Source organism: Oryctolagus cuniculus, chromosome 19 (genome assembly GCF_964237555.1).
Source record: "Oryctolagus cuniculus chromosome 19, mOryCun1.1, whole genome shotgun sequence".
Classification (NCBI taxonomy): domain Eukaryota; kingdom Metazoa; phylum Chordata; class Mammalia; order Lagomorpha; family Leporidae; genus Oryctolagus; species Oryctolagus cuniculus.
Genome location: NC_091450.1, coordinates 64,162,435 through 64,187,091, shown reverse-complemented (window position 1 = coordinate 64,187,091; position 24,657 = coordinate 64,162,435). Strand labels below are relative to the sequence as shown.

General features: G+C 39.4%; 1 protein-coding gene across 2 annotated transcripts in view; it reads right to left on the bottom strand.

Annotated features, from left to right (window-relative positions):
* Window positions 1-207: 207 nt before the first annotated feature.
* LOC138846971 (uncharacterized) overlaps window positions 208-24,657 on the bottom strand; it is a 68,526-nt gene continuing 44,076 nt past the window's right edge. Inside the window, exon 4 of one of the 2 annotated variants that reach the window (XM_070064328.1) lies at window positions 208-3,543. In XM_070064328.1, coding sequence (XP_069920429.1) covers window positions 2,953-3,543 — 591 coding nt within the window. In that variant the 3' untranslated portion in view covers window positions 208-2,952. The remainder of the gene's footprint in view (window positions 3,544-24,657) is intronic. The other variant, XM_070064327.1, reaches the window with a different exon arrangement.

Sequence of the window (24,657 nt, the reverse complement as noted above, 5' to 3'; positions counted from 1 at the left end):
CCGGCACACCGGGTTCTAGTCCTGGTCAGGGTGCCGGATTCTGTCCTGGTTGCCCCTCTTCCAGGCCAGCTCTCTGCTGTGGCCAGGGAGTGCAGTGGAGGATGGCCCAAGTCTTGGGCCCTGCATCCCATGGGAGACCAGGATAAGTACCTGGCTCCTGCCATCAGGTCAGTGTGGTGCGCTGGCCGCAGCGCACCAGCCATGGCGGCCATTGGAGGGTGAACCAACGGCAAAGGAAGACCTTTCTCTCTGTCTCTCTCTCTCACTGTCCACTCTGCCTGTCAAAAAAAAAAATGAATCTTGATGTAATGGAAGGGGAGAGGGAGTGGGAGAGGGGAGGGTTGCAGGTGGTAGGGAAGTTATGGGGGGAAAAGCCATTGTAAAAGCTGTACTTTGGAAATTTATAGTCATAAGTAAAAGTTAAAAAAAAGATTAACCTTTTAAATTATTACGCTTCTTTTAAATTTTACTTCTATTTTTATTTGAAGTTTCCAAATGTAAAGTGTTAAGATTCTTACCAATTATCTTAAATGAAACCATGCAAAATTATTCAGTGGGTACAACGATCATTTCCCCATTCAGTTTTGCTGATTTCTACGATGGTGTGCTTGACAGAACATGGGTGGCAGGTAGCTGGTTGGAAAAGGTCATGTTTATAAAAACACAATGTTGGGCAGTTTCTACTGCATCTGCAAATCAATTTAAAAAGCTGAAGTCTACATAAAAGTGATCCTACCCTCACCCGCCACACACCTTACTCAGAGGCTTTTTTCTCCCTTCCTTTCTGACCTGGTAGGGCAGTGCAGAAGTCTCCCACAAAGTACTCTTGTGGTCTAGATGGGATACTTTGACTATGGATAAAGGCACGTGAGGATGATCCTAAGGTCAGGTATGTCTTGGTGCCTCACAAGTTAGTTATATGACAAATAGAACCTTTTGACCACCTAGAAAAATGAGATCTGAGCAGCCCTTGTCTGTAACAACTGAACAGCAGAAGGCCGCGTTTCTCCACTGCAGTGCAGTCATCATGGCTGGGTACAAGGTCAGACCCCAATCCTCCAGTTATTAGTAAGCATGGAAGGTGTGCCACTATAGCAGGAATCTTGGACAGAGAAGCAGGCCATCAAGGCTCTTAGCAGGAAGCAGGTTTTATTCCCTATTTTATGCCAGCAGAACCACAGGATTTGTATCCAGAGACTGGGCACTGAACAAAACAGGGCACCAACTGTGACTTTTCTTTTACATATTTGGTTATACATATTCTGATTAGATATTCTAGGGCTACAGCACTGCCTATATAATTGTTGCAAGGCTGAAAATATGTATATTAAAAACTGTTGAGGTTGCAAGATGGCTTTTCTTGGAACAGAACATTCCCTCAACCCCCTTGTTCTTGGAAAGCCCCTACTGGAAAGACCCTAGCATTTCTGCCTTTAGCCAATGATTTTTCTTTTTTTAATTTATTTGTTTATTTATTTGAAAGTTAGAGTTACACAGAGAGAGAGGGGAGGCAGAGAGAGAGAGAGAGAGAGAGGTATCTTCCATCGGATGGTTCACTCCCCAATTGGCTGCAATGGCCAGAGCTGTACCAATCCGAAGCCAGGAGCCAGGAGCTTCTTCCGGGTCTCCCATGTGGGTGCAGGGACCCAAGGACTTGGGCCATCTTTTACTGCTTTCTCAGGCCATAGCAGAGAGCTGGATCAGAAGAGGAGCAGCTGGGATAGAACTGATGCCCATATGGGATGCTGGCGCTTCAGGCCAGGGTGTTAACCCGCTGCACCACAGCACCAGCCCCTAGCCAATGATTTTTCTATCTTAGGGGAATAGTCCCTGCCACATCACTAAACCTAAAAACTGAAAATATGTTTTACTTAATTTACATAGAGGGAAATAGCATTTTGCAGTATTCTATGTAAAACAATTATACAGGGAAATGGTGATTGAGTGTGCTAAATAACTCTCGTGATGTACTCATACATGCATTTTGCTAACAGTATTTCCCTAAAATTCACCAACTCTTTAGAATGATGCTTCCTGTGAAACAGCTGTGTCAGCTATCTAGTGCCATGAGGGCAGCTATGATGACAGAGTCGATAAATTCCCCAAAGAGCCACGGGGGTCAAAATAGTTATTGAACCAAACATAAACAGCCCACATTTCAAATTTAAGAATTACAGATTTGGTTTTATGAATCAAGTTTTGAGAAGGATGGTTTCCTTAATTTCAAATGTATTTTTCACTAATTCTCACTATAGAAGGATTTGTTGAATATGTTAATGATATGAATAACAAAAAAATTAAGGGGAAAATATACCCACAATAATGAGATGTGAAAATTAAACGATGCTCATGTTAAGTGGACAAAAATTACTGCTGTGAAAAAAATGACAACCAAAATAATATGGGGGGCATTGAAGACATCTAAAATATTTCCACATGGTTTTGGCTTATTAAATATTTTACAATGGTTTTTTAAAGAAGATTTGAAGGCATGTGAAAAACATGAAAATTGTTTGAAATCGCTGCATAGCAAATCCAGGTAGTTTAGAAGGATTATGCAGAGGTTTGCTAAGGAAGATGAAGTCCCCCCTCCCCACCATGAGACTGCACGTGGTGGCAGAGGTCTGCCCAGTTCCATCTCACAGCAGATGGCACGCAGACAAGGCATTATTATCCTGGAGGGAAGGGACTGGCGTTTGCACTGTGTGGGGGACAACCTGGCTTTAGTGTTCGCAGGAATTCTGCAAAAACAGGTTTATGACACCGGGAAGTTTGCCTACAGCCTGTGCTTTCGACAAGTGTCTCTTCCTTTCTGTATTGCGTCTTCCCAGTCTTCTGATAGTGCGGTGACCGTGAGAACACAAACATAGGTCCTCTGCTTTCGGGCTTGGTTCTCAAATATGCCCAGGAGTCTGCCTAATTTTCACTCGACTCCAGCCTCCGGTAAACCTCTCACTGCAGCACCGCCAGGCTCCTCCCGGGCTCCACTCCTCCTCCTGGGACAACGCACTGGTCTTGGGAGCGAGTGTTGCTGGCTCTGAAGCCCAGTCTCGCCGACGCTTCCGGAAGTCTGCATCGCCCTAGGTCCGCGCCTTGTTGGGCTTGAACTTCATCACGGAGGCCGGTTCCTGCCCCCGCGCCTGCTCTGGCGGTGGCCACCCCGCCGGGGCGCAGGGGCGAGGGCCAGTCTGGGCACAGGCGCGCCGGGCGCGGTGACCAGGGAGGCGGCGGCGCGGGGAGGGGCAGCGAGGGCAGTGGGTCTTGGAGCCACAGCCTCTGGGACTCCATGTGTGCCTGGAGAGAAGCGCCGCCTCTGCCTGGCGTCCACCACTGTCCATGCAGCCCGCGGTGCGCTGGCCTCCACCGGTTCCTGCCGCTGCCCCTCCGCGAAGAGCCTGGTTCGAGCCTTGCCTTGCGCGGAGGCACTCTCGAGGACTGGAGCCCACTTGGTAGCAGCTCCACGCTGCTGGCCTGGAATTCTTTATGCATTGTATTTGTCTTTAATTTCATTCTCCAAACTTGCTTTATTGCTGTGTTGTATTTCTAAACAAAAAGAGAAAACATGCTTTATTTTCTTGTCAGAGTATGAGAACATTTCAGTGCATTATTTAAGCAGAAACTGGTTATGGTCTAGGAGAATGTTTATTTCATAAGCCTGTGAAGTATCTGGGAATCTTGTGGAAAGTAGATCTGATTTATTTGTTTGAGAACAACCTAAATTTCTGCAGGTTAACAAGCTCCACTGTGACTGCTGATTCTGCAATTCCATGAACTGTTCCTTGTACTGTAAATAGTATAAGGCGATTTTAGATTCAAAAACTTATGGAGAGAAAGGAATGGAGGAGTGGGGGTAAGGAGGAGCAGAGGAATGATGGAATTGTGGTTGTTTCTGTATTTGTACCTATAAATTGCATAAAATCTGTTCTTTCTACATTAATAATTAAAAAGATATTTAACAAATAAAAATGTAAAGGATTTTTAAAAAATAAGAATAATATGTTGTTTAAATATATTTCCTTTAATAATGCCATGGTTCATGGAAACTAAATATACAGTTATAAATGCACTTCAAGCAAGATGTTGCCATTGAAACTGAAACTATTTTGTTATACAAGATGTAAATCTATAAAAATTAATGATGTTCAATAAAGAACCAAGTACAAAGATTTAGCGGTTCTGTTGTAGGCAGGCATATAGGATAAAATTGATAAAGTTTGTGAGCTGGAAGACAACACCTTCACCATGCCCGTGTGTGACCTCATGCCCCTACCTGACCACACCAGTGCATCCATGTGCCAATCAGACTAATTAACCACTCCCCTTTGGAAGTGGATTAAAGGCCTGGAACACTGGGCCTGGCCCTGGCCCTGGCCCTTTTTTTTCCCCTCTTTAGCCAGTGTGGACCCTTGCTGCTCTGAGCCTTCAGAGCACGTGGCCTTAGGGCCACCCACCCCAAGCTTCTTGGCCTGCATGTCCCTCCACATAGCTGGCTCCTGGTGCTCAGTATGAATCCAGATTTCCCTCTCGCTTTTAGATAGGGCACTCCCTCCCTTATGCATTTCTCCCACTGAATAAAGAACTTAAAACTTATCATGCCGCCTTGTTTATTTGTGTCAGTATTCAGAATTCTCTGAATTCATGGCAAGAATCCACAGTCTTATTAATATTCTAAATTTATTGCTAAGCACCTGGTAGCAGTTCTAAAAGACAAATATTAATCACTCATGATTGTCTTTATGATGTTTTTAAATTGTTTTAAGTGTATGCAGTTTGCTGTTTTTCTCAAATATTAAAATTGCCTTAGTTATGAAATCTAAAAATATTATCTTTGAAATAGAGTCTGAGATGACAGAATGCCAAAATATGTTTGAATATATTTAATACATATATTTGAAACCTTTATATTAGTGGAGTGAAATATTTTAAGAATTTGAAAGCAATGAAATATGTAATTGAGAAAGGATGATCTGCTGGTCATATTCAAAATGAATGAAATGGAGAAACCTTAAAGACAGGGCTTGAGTAGGGTTACAGGATGTTTAAACATTTCATGAAGTTTTCTCTACTCTTACAGTTGAATTGATTCAAGGTCTTTCTTCATAATACATTTTGTTCATTAGCTCACTCAACCAAATATAAAAGCTACTATGTTTAAATTTTATCTTATCATCATCACCGTATAGTCACTGCGTTGCCATAATAAGTATTTTGTAGCATATTACACTACACATTATATGTACTAAAGCACTCAAAAATGATTAGAGAAGAAAAAAAGTTTCAAATATCAATAATTATTTTATATTGATAAAAAGCAAGTGCACATTGTAATTTTTTTTGTTTTGTTTTGTTTTTGACAGGCAGAGTGGACAGTGAGAGAGAGAGACAGAGAGAAAGGTCTTCCTTTGCCATTGGTTCACCCTCCAATGGCCGCCATGGCTGGCGTGCTGCGGCCAGCGCACCGTGCTGATCTGAAGGCAGGAGCCAGGTGCTTCTCCTGGTCTGCCATGGGGTGCAGGGCCCAAGGACTTGGGCCATCCTCCACTGCACTCCCAGGCCACAGCAGAGAGCTGGCCTGGAAGCGGGGCAACCGGGACAGAATCCGGCGCCCCAACTGGGACTAGAACCCGGTGTGCTGGCGCTGCAAGGCGGAGGATTAGCCTATTGAGCCGCGACACTGGGCGCACATTGTAATTTAAATTCCTTCCAAATTTTAGAATCTGCGTATTGTAAAATCTGAGGATAAAAATGTAAATGTATTTTGTATTAGTCTTATAATTAACAGAGCACTTGATTTCTCAGGACTTATTTAATTCCTAAAATTACTCCCCATGAAAAATTCCAACACTAGAAAGAGTGGCCAGGTACACTGTAAGAAACATAAGCACAAAAAAACAATAAAAACAATTACCTAGTCTAAATAGAAGATAACATTAAAAATGATGAGTTCTGCCAAGGTAGAACTTGGCCTTGTGGACAGGATTCTCTTTGATTGTAGAGAGTTCCAGAATTCCATTGCACTAACAGCAATGGTTCTCAGGGGTGGATGCTAATGGGCTTCAGAGAACACTGTTCAAAGTCTAGAATGATTTTCGGGAGCTATTCCTGCAAAAGCAGGTGGCTACTGGCTTGTGGTAGCCCAGCAGTAGTAGAGGCTATGAAATGATGCTAAGTATCATACAATGTAAAGAGCATATCCCTTTGCACATAATTATCCCTCCTAAAAGAGCAATAGTGCTAAAGAAGCCTGATTTAGAGCCTTATTTGCTTTGGCATTACATTTATGCTTTCACATGACTGTGTTTTATCATAAACCAGTTTTATAAAGACTTTTTGAAATCTATGTAATCAACATAAAATTTTGTGATAATGGACTTTATAAAGTAAGTATAAACTATAAAAAGTAAACCTCACTTATACATGATTTAACTAAAGTCACTTTCATTAATAAAATTTTATTCACAATCTCCTTATTACTATGCATACAAGGAGTGATGCATAAACCTCATTTTTATCTTCAAGATTATCTGAGGTCTGCAATACTTAGGTTTCCAAACGTTCTCTACTCCCACCTGTTTCCTTTAGCAACAAACATCACTGAGATGAGATTTATATTGCAAAGATCAACATAGTGGTAGTATTATGAAATTATAAAAAGAACTAAGGCAAGTTTCCTCTTTAGGATTCTTTAAAACATGGGTAAAAAGTACTGAGGGAAAGAAACAAATAGTTTTAGTAGATAAGTGATTGGTTTGAATGTGTCCCCAGAATTCATTTGTAGGAAATTTAATCCTCAGATTTTTAAGAGGTGACTATGTCATTAATGGATTAATGATTTTCTCAGAGCAGTGGGTTTCTGATAGGTGGTAAGTTGAGTTCCTTTCTTTTCTGTCCTTTGAACATGCTCTCCAAACTTTCTGCCTTCTTTCATGAAGCGACATAACAATAATGACCTCCTTTCATGAGATGACATAAGAATAACCTTGCCAGATGTGAGCACTATGCTATTGAACTTTCTAGCATCCATACTGAAAAACAGTAAATTTCTTGCCCCTATAGATTATCCATTCTTAGCTTCTCTCTTATAGCTGCATAATGAGACTGAAGACAATAAATGAGAGATACATTTAGACAATATTGGGTAAGACAGAACTGCAATGTGAGAGAATATTCATACTGAGATTACCGGTTCCCTCAGTGACTGCTTGAAAAAAGAAATACACATTTTAAGAAAAATTAAAAATTGGAAAATAAATTAAACTGAATTATTTTTATTTCCATTTATAAATGATGAAAGCTGTTCTGCTGATGGATATGAATTTGGAGATCTTAGTAGCACAAAAATATGTAGGAAGACAAAATTTGATGAAAAAATTAAAATGCATTAGCGACTTATGGAAGAACAGTGAACAACCAGTAGATACAATTCTTTATAATGAAAGTGGATTGGAAAAAGTTGATTCTGACCTCAAGTCACATGTAAGGAATCACATGTAAGGGTTTGAGCATGTTTCATGCTGGCATATCCACAAGACAGGACAAGGGAATTCTCTAGAAGATTATATAGATTTATAGAATAAAGGAAAATCAGGGAACTGACATCCATAATAAAGATAAAAAGAGACTCAATAGAAGAGAGAATTTGATAGGTATTGAATAAAATTAAAAATGAGTTAAGAATGAGTATTTTTGCTCTTAACACTGTATTTATGGGCCGGCACCATGGTGCAGTAGCCTAAGCCTCTGTCTGCAGTCCCAGCATTCTATATGGGCAATGGCTCATGTCTCAGCTGAACCTCTTCTAATCAAGCCCTCTGCCAATGGCCTGGGAAAGCAGTGGAGGATGGCTCAAGTGCTTGGGCCCCGACATCCATGTGGGAGACCCAGAAGAAACTCCTGGCTTCTTGCTTCAGATAAGCCCATCTCCTGCAGTGACAAACATTTGGGAAGTGAACCAGCAGATGTAAGACCTTTCTCTCTGCCTCTTTCTGTAACTCTAACTCTCAAATAATAAATAAATAAATAAAATCCTATACCTTTGAAATGTATGAAATTTTCCCCTTATATAAATAAAAGTAAAAATAGGATAAATATTTTGAATGACTGTCCCCCCTTTTTGTCACTATCCATGAATGAATTTACTGAAGAAATATATTGTCCCATTCTCAGTGACATGTTTTCAAAGGCAAATTTTGCCTAAACAATGAAAAATGTAATATGGCTCATTTGGTGGTCATTATCCACCAAGTAATGATTATATGTAGAATATATTTGCTCATCTGTCAAAAATTTTGTTTGACATCAAATGGTATATTTGAGTATAATACATTTGAACTTACTGTTAAATATTTCAAAAATAATATTTTGTATAATCAACATGATTTCTGTATCTTGGAAATTTTCACTCAAAAATAAAACTAAAAATTGTTTCAGAGAGCAGGCACTTAGCCTATTGTCTAAAACACCAGTTATAAATCCTGTCTTATTTTGGAGTACCTGAGAGCAATATTCAGATGCTGCTTCTAGCTCCTGCTTCCTGCTAATGCAGCCGTGACTCAAGTACTTGCGTACATAACACACATATTTGATTGAGTTATTTGCTTCCAGCTTTGGCTTAGCCCATTCTTGGTGGCATTAGAGGAATGAACTTACTTTTTAATTTTTTTTGCTTTTTCCTCTGAATGTTATAAAGCTATCACAATGTACTTAATTTATGTTTTATATTCACTGACAGGTAATTTGAATGGCTTTCCCATCTACACAGCCACTTAGAAACAGTGTTACATAATCAAACAACTAATCATTTTTTCTATATTATATAGCATAATACAAACAGCAAAGCCTCAAATCATCCATAAAATATTCTCTCTTCAAGTGTAAAATATTAAAAATCAGGTAATCTGCGTATTCTCCCATAATTGATATGCAAGACACAGGCTTAATTCCAAGACCATTAATTTATTTTCCTTCTTGTAAATATTTTTGAAGATTCATTTAAGCTTTCATTGAAATCATTTTAAGCACTAAAATTTGATGTCCTGAAATGTGTTTTCTTTTTTTTTTTTGACAGGCAGAGTGGACAGTGAGAGAGAGAGACAGAGAGAAAGGTCTTCCTTTGCCGTTGGTTCACCCTCCAATGGCCGCCGTGGCCGGCACGCTGCAGCCGGCGCACCGCGCTGATCCGATGGCAGGAGCCAGGAGCCAGGTGCTTTTCCTGGTCTCCCATGGGGTGCAGGGCCCAAGCACCTGGGCCATCCTCCACTGCACTCCCTGGCCACAGCAGAGAGCTGGCCTAGAAGAGGGGCAACCGGGACAGAATCCGGCGCCCCAACCGGGACTAGAACCCGGTGTGCCAGCGCCACTAGGCGGAGGATTAGCCTAGTGAGCCGCGACGCCGGCCCTGAAATGTGTTTTTGTATTAGAGAATAAATTTATCCTTATACTATAATTTGTTAGCTGTCATGCTGTAGTTTACCTTCCATATCAACTTTTATTTTATAATCCACAAGAATAACTGATCAGACTTCTCATTTAATTTCAAAGGGGCATTAACAAGCAGAGATATGAGTAAACAGCAAGGATGGGAAGATGATTTTGTGAATGGTTTAAGCATTGTATTAAGAACATTTTCAGGGCCAGTGCTGTAGCACAGTGGGTTAAAGCCCTGGCCTGAAGTGCTAGCATCCCATATGGGTGCCGGTTCTAGTCCTGGCTGCTCCTCTTCCAATCCAGCTCTCTGCTATGGCTTGGGATAGCAGAAGATGCTCCAAGTCCTCATGCCCCTGCACCCACATGGGATACCTGGAAGAAGCTCCTGGCTCCTGGATTCAGATCAGCACAGTTCGGGCCATTGTGGCCATCTGGGGAGTGAACCAGCAGATGGAAGACCTCTCTCTGTCTCTACCTCTCTATAACTCTTAAAAAAATAATTTTTTTCTAAAAAAAAGAATGCATTGAATAACAATGTAAATTTTATGTTTTTTTTTGTTTTCACTGATATGTAAAATTCTTCGTGTTTATGGGATATTGGGAGATGTTTGATATCTGTCCTTATTTTGTAATTTCCAGTTTGGGTAAACATATACATCTTCTCAAATATTTAATATTTCTTAATGATGAGAACATACTAAATAATTTCTTCTCATTTTAGAGAAATATTCCATAAATTATCATTATCAATAATATCGTACTGTGAAACACAACAGTATTTCTTTCCTCTATGGAACCATAACTGGTACCAATTAAATACTTTTCAGTACATCTCCTCCCTTTTACTCTCCACAGCTTCTGTGAACCCTCATTATACTATTTATCTACATAACATTGATCTTTTTATATTATTGCATAGAAGTGAGATCATGAAGTGAGTACTTCTCTTTCTGTGATTGGCTTGTCTCTATTGATCTCCAGTTCCATATACATTATTGTAAATGGCACGATGTCCTCTTTTTAATTGCTGAATAGTAATCCACTGTGCATATGTGTGATACATTTTCTTTATTCATTCATCAGTGGATGGACATTGTGCTTCAATTTCTTGATTATATTTAAGAGTGCTGAAATTTATGGTTGTCAGTTTTATTTGTATTTTTTTTTTTTTTGGAGTAGCAAAGAATTTACTGCTTTTGCCTTAACAGCCATGTGTGGAAATGCTCCATGGAAAAACAAAAGTGAGTGTGGTTGATATATTCAAATCATACATATTAGTCAAATAATGCATACAAAAATCATATGTATTAACGCTACTAGTAACTTGACTTAATTTTAATACATATTTATCTTGCAGTACTTACCTAATTATTAAAGTAGAATACACTAAATTCTCCACTTCTAAAATTTAATTTCCTTATCAGTTTGAATTTTTGATAGTTTTGACTATATAATTAATTGATATTTTGAGTGGTGCATGTAATTTGTTATATTTAATTTAGAAATTGTGTAAACACATAGTGTCTACCTTTATCATATCTTTATCATATTTAATAACTTCATTATTATATTACACATATCAGATGTTAACAGAGACACTTAATATTTTTGTGTTGATGCCTATTGTGTCTGCCATTTTTTACCTTTTTTTAAAAACATTATTTAAATATTATTTTAGGTAATGTGAAACTATCTTTCCTATTTCTAATAAAATTATATCTAATATGTAATTATCCACTGGCCTTTAGTTTAACAATATTTATGCTAGTTTTATGTTTCACCATATTTTAAGTCTCTTTTCTGGTGCCATCACCCCCAACACACTTTCTTTTGGGGGGGTCAATGTGAGGCATATCACTATCTTTTTTAATGGTAATATATAATGTAAAAACAGTTAATTTGGTACTTTTGCCATAAAAATATATTCTTACCCTTGTTGTTTTTCTTCTCCAAATAAGAAATACTAGGCTATTGAGACTCCCACACTCCCTTCCTCCCTAGGTATGACCTTTGGAAGATTTTATTTACCACACTCCTCTCATCTGACTCTGAGCTTGGCCATGTTTCTATTTTGGGTTTCCATGTAATATATCTATTATAGTTCAAGAATCCTCTTCAACATAATTATTACAATCTCAGGCATTCCTATAATACTATCTAGATGTAAGCATACATATGTGGATAGATTATGGATCAATATTTAGATAATTATAGATAAGTGGTAGATAAAAAGATGACAAATGTTTATTCATTCATAGCTATCCTTCCTTCCACATTTTATCTTATTCAAATTTTTATCGGCATCAACAAATTATTTCATACAAGTCTTTTTAAGAATATTTCTATCAGATAAAGGTCATGACTGATATAATCTTTCTAACTATATATCACTTTGATTAATGAATACATAGTTCCTCAATAAGGATACTGAGTGGACCAGTGCCATGGTGCAGTAGGTTAATCCTCTGCCTGCAGTGCTGGCATCCCATATGGGCACCGGTTTTAGTCCTGGCTGCTCCTCTTCTGATACAGCTCTCTGCTATGGCCTGGGATAGCAGTGGAGGATGGCCCAAATCCTTGGGCCCCTGCACCCACATGGGAGACCCGGAGGAGGCTCCTGGCTCCTGGCTCCGGGCTCCTGGCCTTGGATCGGCGCAGCTCTGACCGATGCGGCCATGTGGGGAGTGAACCAATGGAGGGAAGAACTCCCTCTCTCTCTGCTTCTCTTCTCTCTGTGTAACTCTGACTTTCAAATAAAATCAATAAAATCTTTAAAAAAAAGTAAGGATACTGAGTTTCAGGCTTTTTTATCTTTATTGTGTAGATGGGATTCCACAGTTATCTAGCTTCAGATCTTTCAGTTAAAGTTAATATCAGATTATTATTTCCACTTTTGTGAATCATTTATTTCCTTCAATTGGAAACCTGTAAAATTTCTGTTAACTTATGGAGATTATATTTTTGAGTATATGTTTTTTTTTATTCCTGCCTTGAATTTGGGGAGAAAAGAAAAACTAAAATTTAATCTCATGAATTTTTATATTTATAATTTCTTATATTTTTGTATCCTACAGTTGAGCATATAAATTTGAGGGTCATAACTTTTTAAACATGTTGTAATTAATACTCACTGTCTGTAGTCTAGTTCCTTTTCTTCATTTTCCATTGTTTTCACCTTCCTGAAAATTGATTTATGGAGCTGACTGTAACAGAAGTTGCTTAAGTATTCAAGAGACATATATAGTTAACAGAAGCTCCAACTAATCTAAAGTAGAAAGGCAGAGTTACAGCAAGGCAGAGGCAGAAAGAGAGAAAGGACACTCTTTCAACTCAATCTATGTGACAATATCACTGTAATACAAAAGTCAGCCAAAGACAGAATAAAAAAGACAGCTACAAACTAGTATTCTTGAGATAGATGAAAAAGTCTGCAACAAAATATGCCAAAGAAACTCCTAAGGCACATTAAAAAGATTATTCACCATGATTAAATAGGATTCATCCTGGGAATGTAAGACTGATTCCACATATACACATATGCAGTTAGATTGACTATAATCAGAAAAACAAAAGATAACACGGGCTGGCAAGGATGAAGAGAGGGGAAGGTTTTTACACTGTCAATGGGAATATTTATTAGTACAGTTATAGAGGAAAAATGTGCTCTTCCCTTGAAAAACTGGAAACATTATATGATGTAGCTATCCCACAATTGGGTGTTTATCAGAGGGAAATAAGATCAGTTGTTGAAGAGATACCTGCATTCCCATGTTTATTGCAGCACTATTCATAATATCTGAGAAAGAGAAACAATCTAATTGTCTACCCAGTCCTGAATGGATAAAGGAATGCGGTATGCTTTCACAATAGAGTACTCTTCAGTCATAAATAAGACTGGAAATTTTCATTTCCAACAACATATATGGAACTGGAGGTCAGTTAAGTGAAATTAGCCAAACAAAATTAAAGAAGACATGTATTGGGTGATCTTACTCATTCATATGTGGAATCTAAAAAGGCTTACAGAATTTAAAAATATAATGGTGATCACCAGAGGCTGCGGATTACTGAGGGGTGTGAGAGATGGAATAATTTTAATTAACAAACACCAAGTTACTTAGAAGTAAGTAGTTCTGGTATTCCATTGCACAGTAAAATGGCTACATGTTATAAAAATATGTATTTTTCTTAAAAACTTTAGAAGAAAATATTTTGGAAGTTTTCATGATAATGAAATGTTAATTGCTCAAAAATGCATATTTAATTCACTTTATTATTATTCAGTGTGTATATGTATTAAACATTATGTGGTATTCCATGAGTATATATTTTAATTGTTAATATTTTTTTCTTGTTTTTTTTTTTTTTAATTTTTTGACAGGCAGAGTGGACAGTGAGAGAGAGAGACAGAGAGAAAGGTCTTCCTTTGCCGTTGGTTCACCCTCCAATGGCCGCCGCAGCCGGCACGCTGCGGCCGGTGCACCGCGCTGATCCGATGGCAGGAGCCAGGGGCCAGGTGCTTCTCCTGGTCTCCCATGGGGTGCAGGGCCCAAGCACTTGGACCATCCTCCACTGCACTCCCTGGCCACAGCAGAGAGCTGGCCTGGAAGAGGGGCAACCGGGACAGAATCCGGCACCCTGACCAGGACTAGAACCCAGTGTGCCGGCGCCGCAAGGCGGAGGATTAGCCTAGTGAGCCGCGGCGCCGGCCCAATTGTTAATATTTTTTAAAAATAAAAAATAATTTTGTTTTGATATTCTGAGTTTTCTTCTTCCACATCTTTTAGTTTTGTTCATATTTTGTCTCTTGTTTCTCTGTCCCACACTACTAACCTAATTTTCATTAAATGTTTTCTTTCAAAACATTTTAATTCCTTCAGTTATTTATAAACTACATATCTTTTTTAGATCTACATTCTAAGTAACTGTTCTCTTACATTTATGTGTTTAAAGTGATGACTTCAAAACTGAAGATATCATTGTGCATCATTCAAAATACTTTTAGTTCTATGCAATGGCTGAATAGAGATTTTTAATTGTTTCCCTTACGATCACACTTATTCTTAGCCAGAAGGAGATTCAACTGACTATTTGAGGACCTGGGGTTTGTTGATGTTGATTTTTCAGGGTTGTTCATGAGTATTTTATTTCTGTTCTCCTAGAAACAAGTTAGATTTTATTATGTTGTTGCCTATAGCTAGTTCTACTCAAATAAATAGGGGTAAAGTAATACCTATGTAGTTTCTCAGGGTAAAATACATGGGTTAGCACATGTATTTGTTTTTCATCTCCTCTTCCCTCTAACCCTACCACATGCAGCATTAACGATGGTGAGCCTGGATTCTCCTAGATGCAGGAAAATACAGTTGAGAGGGCTCGGAACCATTGCTAGACATGTAATATAATTGAGTAATACTCATTTTTTTCAAGATGTATTTTAGTTTTTGAAAGCTTTGGGGGGAGGTGCAGAGAGAGAGAGAGAGAGAGAGAGAGAGAGATCTTGCATCTATTGTTCACTCCCAACATGACCACAATAGCCAGGAGGAGCCAAGAGCTTCATCCAGGTCTCCCAGGTTGGTGCAGGAGCCCATGGACTTTAGTCATCATGAAAGAAGCCACCAGCAGAACCATCGGCTCAGACACAAAAGTCTCATGAGAAGTGTAACACAGGGAGAACCATAGAGACACAAGGATTCTGGCCATTGCAATTATGTGTTTAGTTCAACTTCAGCTAGCACAGCTGGTAGTTTTTCAATGCCTGATCTACTAAAGCAACACTTTGATCTTGGAAAGAAAATTTTCTTCCTTTGCTTCCTGGATGTCAGAACTGCAACTTTCTCAGAAAGGAAAGCTGCAGGCACAGGAAATGAGGAGCAAATCCTGCAGCAGCCATAGGGAGAGCAACAACAGAAAAAAGAACATAATCAGGATGGGGCTTAGTGCATTCTTCTTGCTATAAAAACATCAGCTGGGATTTTTCAGCACTACCAGTTATTGCTGTCAATTCCACTAACTGTGAGTGAGCTGGGAGTGGTATGTATGCTATGGAAAAAGTTCTGAATTCTGAAAAAAAAAATTGAGTGTGTGTATATACATATATTTATATATTTATTTATATTCCTATATTTTATTTATTTATTTATTTATTTCTATTCAGTGACTAGCTCCTCACACCAAACAGTGCCAAAGTCATGTGATCTAAGTTTCACGGTCTGAATACCCCCAATTAAAGGCAAAAAATAAATACTTCTACATCACCCACCCAGCAGTGAGTTATGTGCTGGGCCTCAATTAATTATTTGCACTCCCACATTCTGTTGAGCATATGGGAGGAATTTGCAGAGATACCAGGTCATACCACACTGCTCCCTGCATCACTGTTTCTCTGGAGTCACCTAGTAAAGGAGGCAGGCCTGTCATGCTCTGCAATTTCTAGATCCTGGGTGCCTGGTCCTGGAAAATGGCTCCCTGAGGACAGAGTTGTTTTGGCAGCCTCTGCTGATAAACATGGTGACAGGACACTGGCAGTCATATGGAACCCTTGGCCCAGCTCTTTATTCTCATGGTTAATTATCTGTCTAATGGCTATTATTCTGGGGGAATTTTTGCCAATTATCTGCATGCTTGAAATGAAGGACATGGCTCCAGCAAAGCCCCAGCCTGTTCTGTGCCTAAGTCAAGACCTCTATACAAATTCTTTAAGAATAATTGTTGATGGTGTCAGACATGATTGGAAAAAACAAGCTGTGGGACATGAGGGCCAATAAGTGTAGAAGGCAGTGTGTAGTTCATGTGACATAGCGCAGCTACCTGCCATTGCACATGGATGAGGAAGGATAAATCTTGGTGAAAGTGGGTCACGACTTCTGTAGAAGAAATAGATACCTACACCTTGATCACCCACTGAGAACCACACTGCCTGCAAGGTTGACATCTTCAGTCTGAGCCTCTGTTTTAGCTTGGGCTCTCCAAGGAGTACTCAAATTACCCATGGCCATACAGCAGTATCCTAACTCTCTACCAAACCTAAATGCTGCCAGATGCATCCAGAAATAATATGTGTTTTACATAATGGGGTAAAGACAACTTTGTGTCTGTTGCTAATATTTATTTTAAATGATACTGGATGTAAACAGACCCCATCTTATGATAACTAGGGACAAAATGCAAAGTGTTTAATGTGGAGACACTTCAGTAAAGTATGTCACTTAAATTGGGATCTCAGAGTACTTGGAAACTCTTTTCAGAAGATGGTCATATTTCCTTTTGCTGCTGAATGTTAAAAACAGTACACCCAACTTTTCAGTATAACACATTTTTTAAAGACCTGAGGATTGAAAAAACTAAAATAAGGATATTAATTCACTTTCTTTTTCCAAATGGACAGGGTGACATATAGAGAGGGCAAGACAGGTATTATCTCCTGATTCATTCTCTAAATGCCCACAACAGGCAGGGTAAGGCCATGTCAGAGCTAAGGTCCAGGAATTCCATCAAGATTTCCCTCATGAATTGCAGAAACCCAGATACACCTCAGAGGCACATTTGCAGGAATCCAAATCAGAAGTGTGGAGTAATGCAGACTTGAAATGGCACTTCCATGGGGGTGTCCCAAGCATTGGGTAAATCTGCTGCACCAGAATGCCTGCCCCATGCATTTTAATTTTTAATAATAGTAAAATTTCTAATTTCTCTTGTAGTTTCTTCTATTGCTCACTGGGTGTTTGGGAGTTTGATGCTTGTTTTACATGTTTGCAAACTTCTCCAATGTTCTTCTTTTCTTGTTTTTCATGGTTTAACATTTTTGTGTCTTTATTCATGTGATAGGAAGAGAGTCAGATAAAGTGATGTACAAACACAAACACACACACATGCACACAGGGGGAGGGAGAGAGAGAGAGAGAGAGAGAGAGAGAGAGAGAGAGAGAGAGAGAATTTCCCACTTGGTAGCTCACTTGTTTCCTCAAATGTCCACAATGGCCAGGGACTGGGCCAGGCCAAATTCAGGAACCATAAACTCCAATTGGGCCTCACCCATGGGTGGCAGGGATATAAGGACTTGAGTCATCACTGGCTGCTTCCCTGGGTACATATTAGTGGGAAGCTTGTATCAGGAACAGAGCCAAAACTAAGCCCAGACACTTCAAAGTAGGATGTGGGCATCCAAGATGAATCTTAACTGCTGTGCTAAATGTGTGCTTTTCAGGTATTTTCAAATGTATAGCTGTGAAATTGACATTTTGAAGTTTGATGATTGTCTCAACTGTTGAGGAACAGTGTTTTTTCTTCATGCTATTTTGTGAACTCTTTATTTAGTGTAGGATTAATCATATGAATATAAAATTAACTAAAAATATGTCTTTGTAAAAATTTAAGAGTGGGAATAAGAGAGGGAGGAAGAAGAAGGGTGGGAGCATGGGTGGGAAGGAGGGTAGAGTGGGAAGTATCACTATGATCCTGAATCTGTATATAGGAAATACATGATATTTGTATAGTTTAAACACAATTTTTTAAAATTATATTATTCATTTCACTTGAAATGAAGCATGACAGGGACAGATTTTATTTATTTATATACTTGTATGCATTTCATAAATATAACTTACTAACATAGAAATTCTTACCACAACACCTGCCCACCCAACCACACTCTTGCCCCTCTTTCTCTTCCTTCTCCTGTTCCCAGTCTTGTTTTTACTAAGACCTATTTTTTTTGACAGAGTGGACAGTGAGAGAGTGGGAGACAGAGAGAAAGGTCTTCCTTTTTCCATTGGTTCACCCTCCAATGGCCGCTGTGGCCGGCACACTGCGGCCGGCGCATCGCACTGATCTGAAGCCAGGAGCCAGGTGCTTCTCCTGGTCTCCCATGAGGGTGCAGGGCCCAAGGACTTGGGCCATCCTCCAGTGCACTCCCGGGCCATAGCAGAGAGCTGGCGTGGAAGAGAGGCAACCTGGACAGACTCCGGCGCCCTGACCAGGACTAGAACCCGGTGTGCCGGCACCGCAAGGTGGAGGATTAGCCTATTGAGCCACGGCACTGGCTGCTAAGATCTATTTTCATTTAACTTTATACAAAGAAGATTGACCCTATTTTAGGTAAAGAGTTCAACACTTTATATGAGGAAGAAAAAGAAAAAGAAAGAGAGAAAGAAAAAACAAAACACAAAACAAAAAAAACCTAAAAGCAAACAGCAACAACAACAAAAACTGTTCCGCATAAGACCATACAAGGGCTGTTCCAGATTCATCCATTTTGTTGCAAATTACCAGATTTCATGGGTTTTTTTTACCACTGTATAGTATTCTATAGACTATATATCCCATAATTTCTTTCTCCAGGCTTCTGTTGATGGGCATTTAGGTTGATTCCATGTCTTAGCTATTGTGAATTAAGCTGCAAAAAACATTGAGGTGCACACAGCTCTTTTATTTGCCAATTTACTTTCCTTTGGGTAAATTCCAAGGAGTGGTATGGCTGGGTTGTAGGGTAGGGTTATATTCAGGTTTCTGAGGAATCTCCAAACTGGCTTCCATAGTGGCTTTACCAGTTTGCGTTCCCACCAACAGTGGGTTAGTGTCCCTTTTTCCCCATATCCTCACCAGCATCTGTTGTTGGTAGATTTCTCTATGTGAGCCATTCTAGCCAGGGTGAGGTGAAATCTCATTGTGGTTTTGATTTGCATTTCCCTGATTGATAGTGATCCTAAACATTTTTCATGTGTCTGTTGGCCATTTGGATTTCCTCTTTCGAAAAATGTCTATTGAGGTCCTTGGCCCATCTCTTAAGTGGGTTGTTTGTTTTGATGTTGTGGAGTTTCTTGATCTCTTTGTGGATTCTAGTTATTAATCCTTTATTGATTGCATAGTTGTCCTTTTGCAGTACAGAAACTTCTCAGTTTGATATAATCCCAATTGTTAATTTTGGCTTTGACTGCCTGTGCCTCTCTGGGGTCTTTTCCAAGAAGTCTTTGCCTGTGCCAATATCTTGAAGGGTTTCTCCAATGTTCTCTAATAATTTTATGGTGTCGGTTTTTAGATTTAGATCTTTAATCCATGTTGAGTGGATTTTTGTGTAAGGTGTAAGGTAGGGGTCTTGCTTCATGCTTCCAGTTTTCCCAGCACCATTTGCTGAATAGACTGTCCTTGCTCCAGGAATTGGTTTTAGATCCTTGATCAAATATAAGTTGGCTGTAGATGTTTGGGTTGATTTCTGGTGTTTCTATTCTGTTCCTGTGGTCTATCCATCTGTTTCTGTACCAGTACCATGCCGTTTTGATAACAAACTGCCCTGTAGGATGTCTTGAAATCTGGTATTGTGATGCCTCTGGCTTTGTTTTTGTTGTACAAGATTACTGTAGGTATTCAAGGTCTCCTATGCTTCCATATGAATTTCAGCATCATTTTTTCCAGATCTGAGAAGAACGTCTGTGGTATTTTGATTGGTATTGCATTGAATCTATATATTGCTTTTGAGAGAATGGACATTTTGATGATATTGATTCTTCCAATCCATGAGCATGGAAGATTTTTCCATTTTTTGGTATCCTCTTCTATTTCTTTCTTTTTTTAAGATTTTGTAATTCTTTAATGTCCATGGTTAAGTTTATTCCAAGGTATTTGATTGTTTTTGTAGCTATTGTGAATGGGATTGATCTTAGAAGTTCTTTCTCAGCTGTGGCATTGCCTGTGTATACAAAGGCTTTTGATTTTTGTGCACTGGTTTTAAATCCTGTTACTTTGCCAAACTCACCTATGAGTTCCAATAGTCTCTTAATAGAGTTCTTTGGATCCCCTAAATAAAGAATCATATCATCTGCCAAGAAGGATAGTTTGACTTTTTCGTTCCAAATTTGTAGCCCTTTAATTTTTTTTTCTTGCCTAATGGCTCAATGTTTATTGCAGCTCAATTCACAATAGGTAAGACCTGGAATCAACCTAAATGCCCATCAACAGTAGACTGGATAAAGAAATTATGGGATATGTACAGTATAGAATACTACACAACAGTAAAAAAAAAATGAAATCCAGTCATTTGGAACAAAGTGGAGGAATCTGAAAAACATCATGCAGAGTGAATTAAACCAGTCCTAAAGGGACACATATCATATGCTCTCCCCGATCGGTGACAGCTAACTGAGCACCAAAAAGGAAACATGTTGAAGTGAAATGGACACTATGAGAAACAATGACATGATCAGCCCTTGTCCTGAATGTCGAGGAACAACTTAATACTTTATCCCTTTTAGTATTTTTTTGTGTTGTTCTACTTAACACTGTTGAATGAACTCTGTAATTAACACACAATTATTCTTAGGTGTTTAAATTTAACTAAAAAGTGATCCCAGTTAAATATAAGAGTGGGAATAAGAGAGGGAGGAGATGTACAATTTGGGACATGCTCAATCGGACTTACCCCTAATGGAGGAGTTAGAAACGTGCCAGGGGATTCCAATTCAATCCCATCAAGGTGGCATGAACCAATGCCATCTCAGTAGTCAAAGTGATCAGTTTCAGTTCACAATCAATCATAATGATAGGATTAAGAGTCAAAGGGACCACATAAACAAGACTAGTGTCTGCTAATACTAACTGATAGAATTAAAAAGGAGAAAACAATGCAACATAGGAAGCGGGATACACAGCAGTGTCATAGAATGGCAGATGTCCTAAACAGCACTCTGGCTTCAGAATCAGCCCTTAAGGCATTCAGATCTGGCTGAAAAGCTCATGAGAGTATTTCAGGCATGGAAAGCCAAGACACTCTGACAAAAAATAAAAGAGCTAAATGAAAGATCTCTGTGAGTGAGATCCCAGCAGAAAGAATGGGCCATTAAAGAAGGAGGTGTCTTTCTCTGAAGGGAGGAGAGAACTTCCACTTTGACTATAACCTTGTCAAAATAAGTTTAGAGTTGGCTAACTCAAAAGGCTTTCATAGCCTTGGCAACTCTGACAAGAGCCTTGGATGATTACTGACGCCATATATAAGAGTGTCAATTATTTTTTTTAACTTTTATTTAATGAATATAAATTTCCAAAGTGCGGCGTATGGATTACAATGGCTTCCCCCCCATATCGTCTCTCCCACCCGCATCCCTCCCCTTTCCCACTCCCTCTCCCCTTCCATTCACATGAGGATTCATTTTCGATTCTCTTTATATACAGAAGATCAGTTTAGCATACATTAAGTGAAGATTTCAACAGTTTGCTCCCACACAAACATAAAGTGAAAAATAATAGATGATTTTTTAAATGATGATGAAATCAGGTCAGACCTATTGTTATGTTTAATCCCAGTGAGAGTCAAGTTGGGAATTGATAATTTCTTCTTTTTTTTACAGAAGATCAGTTTAGTATACATTAAGTAAAGATAAGAGTGTCAATTATTAAATCAATAACAGGAGTCACTGTGCACTTACTCCCCATGTAGGATTTCTGTCCTTAATTTGTTGTACTATGTGAATTAATGGTATAACTAGTACTCAAACAGTACTTTTTTTTTTTTACAGGCAGAGTGGACAGTGAGAGAGAGAGAGACAGAGAGAAAGGTCATCCTTTGCCGTTGGTTCACCCTCCAATGGCCGCCGCGGCTGGTGCGCTGCAGCCAGCACACCGCGCTGATCTGATGGCAGGAGCCAGGTGTTTCTCCTGGTCTCCCATGGGGTGCAGGGCCCAAGCACTTGGGCCATCCTCCACTGCACTCCCTGGCCACAGCAGAGAGCTGGCCTGGAAGAGGGGCAACTGGGACAGAATCCGGCGCCCCGACCAGAATTAGAACCCGGTGTGCCGGTGCTGCAAGGCGGAGGATTAGCCTAGTGAGCCGCGGTGCCGGCCTCAAACAGTACTTTACACTTTGTGTTTTGTGTGGGTGCAAACTGTTGAAACTTTTACTTAACATATACCAAATTGATCTTCTGTATATTAAGATAATTGGAAATGAATCTTGATGTGAATGGATGGTAGAGGGAGCGGGAAATGGGAGGGTTGTGGGTGGGAGGGAAGTTATGAGGGGAAAAAGCCATTGTAATCCAAAAGCTATACCTTGGAAATTTATATTTATTAAATAAAAGTTAAATAAAAGCAAGGGCTGTTCAAAGCCATTGCATTTCAATGGTAATTTTGTTTTTTTTTTTTTAGAAACTTAATTTTCTTTAAAGAGGAACTCAAGATTGATACATATTTTGTGAGCACTTAGACATAACTATAATTTATGTGACCTAAGACTATCCTCCATTTAATGCACCAAAACAAAGTATTCACTGAGAACAAGTTTTACTGTTAAGTATCATAATACAGCTCTTTGAGGACAGAGATCCTGAAATGGGAGTTAGTGCACAGTGACTCCTCTTGTTTATTTAACAATTAACACTCTAATATATAATGTCATTGATCATCCAAGACTCTTGACTAGAGCTGGCTAGGCTTTGGAAGTCTTTTGGATCCACAAACTCCTTCAGTATTTTGATAAGGCTATAGGCAAAACATAAGCTGTCTCCTCCATTCGGTGAAAAGTACATCCTTTTTGGTGACCACTTCTTTCCACTGGAGTCTCGCCCACAAAGGTCCTTCATGTAGGACATTTTTTTTGCCACAGTGTCTTGTATTTCCATGCCTGAAATGCTCTCATGGGCTTTCCAAGCAGACCAGAATGCTTTCAGGGTTGATTCTGAGGTCAGAGTGTCTCTCAAGGTGATTGCCATTCTATGAGTCTGCTGTAAAGACTGCTTCCCATGTTGGAGCATTCCCTCCTTGTAAATTCTATCTATTATTATTACTAAACACATGATCCTATTTATATGATCACTTTAATAAGTAATCTGGTCTATACAGTCACTTTAACCCTATCCATATGCTCACTTTAACACTTAAAATGCTATTTTTACCACCTAGCTTAAGAGGATTTGGAATCCCACGGCAAGTTTTTAAATTGTACCTTAGAAGTCCATAGGAATATATGCAGAACTATACAGCTTTACTATTAAAAACTTCATACTTTTCACAATTGCAACTTTAGGGTCATGGGTGATTATTCCTTCAGTGCCTGCCCTCTGAACCCCACTCCTACCCCTCTTCCTCTTCCTTCTCTTATTCTCACTCTTATTTTTAACTAAAATGTATTTTCAATTAACTTTATACACATATGGTTAACTCTATGTTAAGTAAAGAGTGCAATGATTAGTATGAAAGAGAAAAGGGTAAAGAAATGAAAAGAAGAGGAAAAGAAAAGAAAAGGAAAGGAAAGAAAAGAAAGAGAAATTGCTGGAACTGTGGTGCAGCAGTTTAATGCCCTGACCTGAAGCACAGACATCCCATATGGATGCTGGTTAGAGATCTCGCTGCTCCACTTCCAATCCAGCTCTCTGCTGTGGCCTGGGAAACCATTAGAAGATGGTCCAAGTGCTTGGGCCCCTGCACCCATGTGGGAGACCTGGAGGAAGCTCCTGAGTCCTGGCTTCAGATCAGTGCAGCTCCAGCCATTGCTGGCAATTGGGGATTGAACTAGCGGATGGACAACCTCTCTCTCTCTCTCTCTCTCTCTCTCTCCCTCTCTCTCTCTCTCTCCCCCTCTCTACCTCTCCTGACTTTCAAATAAATAAATAAATCTTTTTAAAAGAATGGAAAAAATAAAAAAATAAAAAACCCTCTTCCTCAACAGTTAAGGCATGGGCTGTTCAATGCCATTGCTTCTCAGAGTGTCAATTTCACTTCTACAGGTTGCCTTTTAGGAGCTCTATTAGTTATCATAGTCAGGGAAACAGTATTTTGTTCCTTAGGGACTATCTTATTTCACTGAGTAGGATGTTTTCATGATTCATCCATTTTGTTGCAAATGACTGGATTTCATTTTTTACTGCTCTGTAGTATTCCATGGTGTACATATCACCAAATTAATTTATCTTGTCTTCAGTTGAAGGATATTTGGGTTGATTCATGTCTTTGCTATTGTTAATTGAACTTTTTCTTTTGACAGGCAGAGTTAGACAGTGAGAGAGAGAGATAGAGAGAAAGGTCTTCCTTCTGTTGGTTCACCCCCCAAGTGGCTGCTAAGCCAGCGTGCTGCACCGATCTGAAGCCAGGAGCCAGGTGCTTCCTCCTGGTCTCCCATGCAGGTGCAGGGCCCAAAGACTTGGGTCATCCTCCACTGCACTCCCGGGCCACAGCAGAGAGCTGGACTGGAAGAGGGGCAACTGGGACAGAATCCAGTGCCCCAACCGGAACTAGAACCTGGGGTAC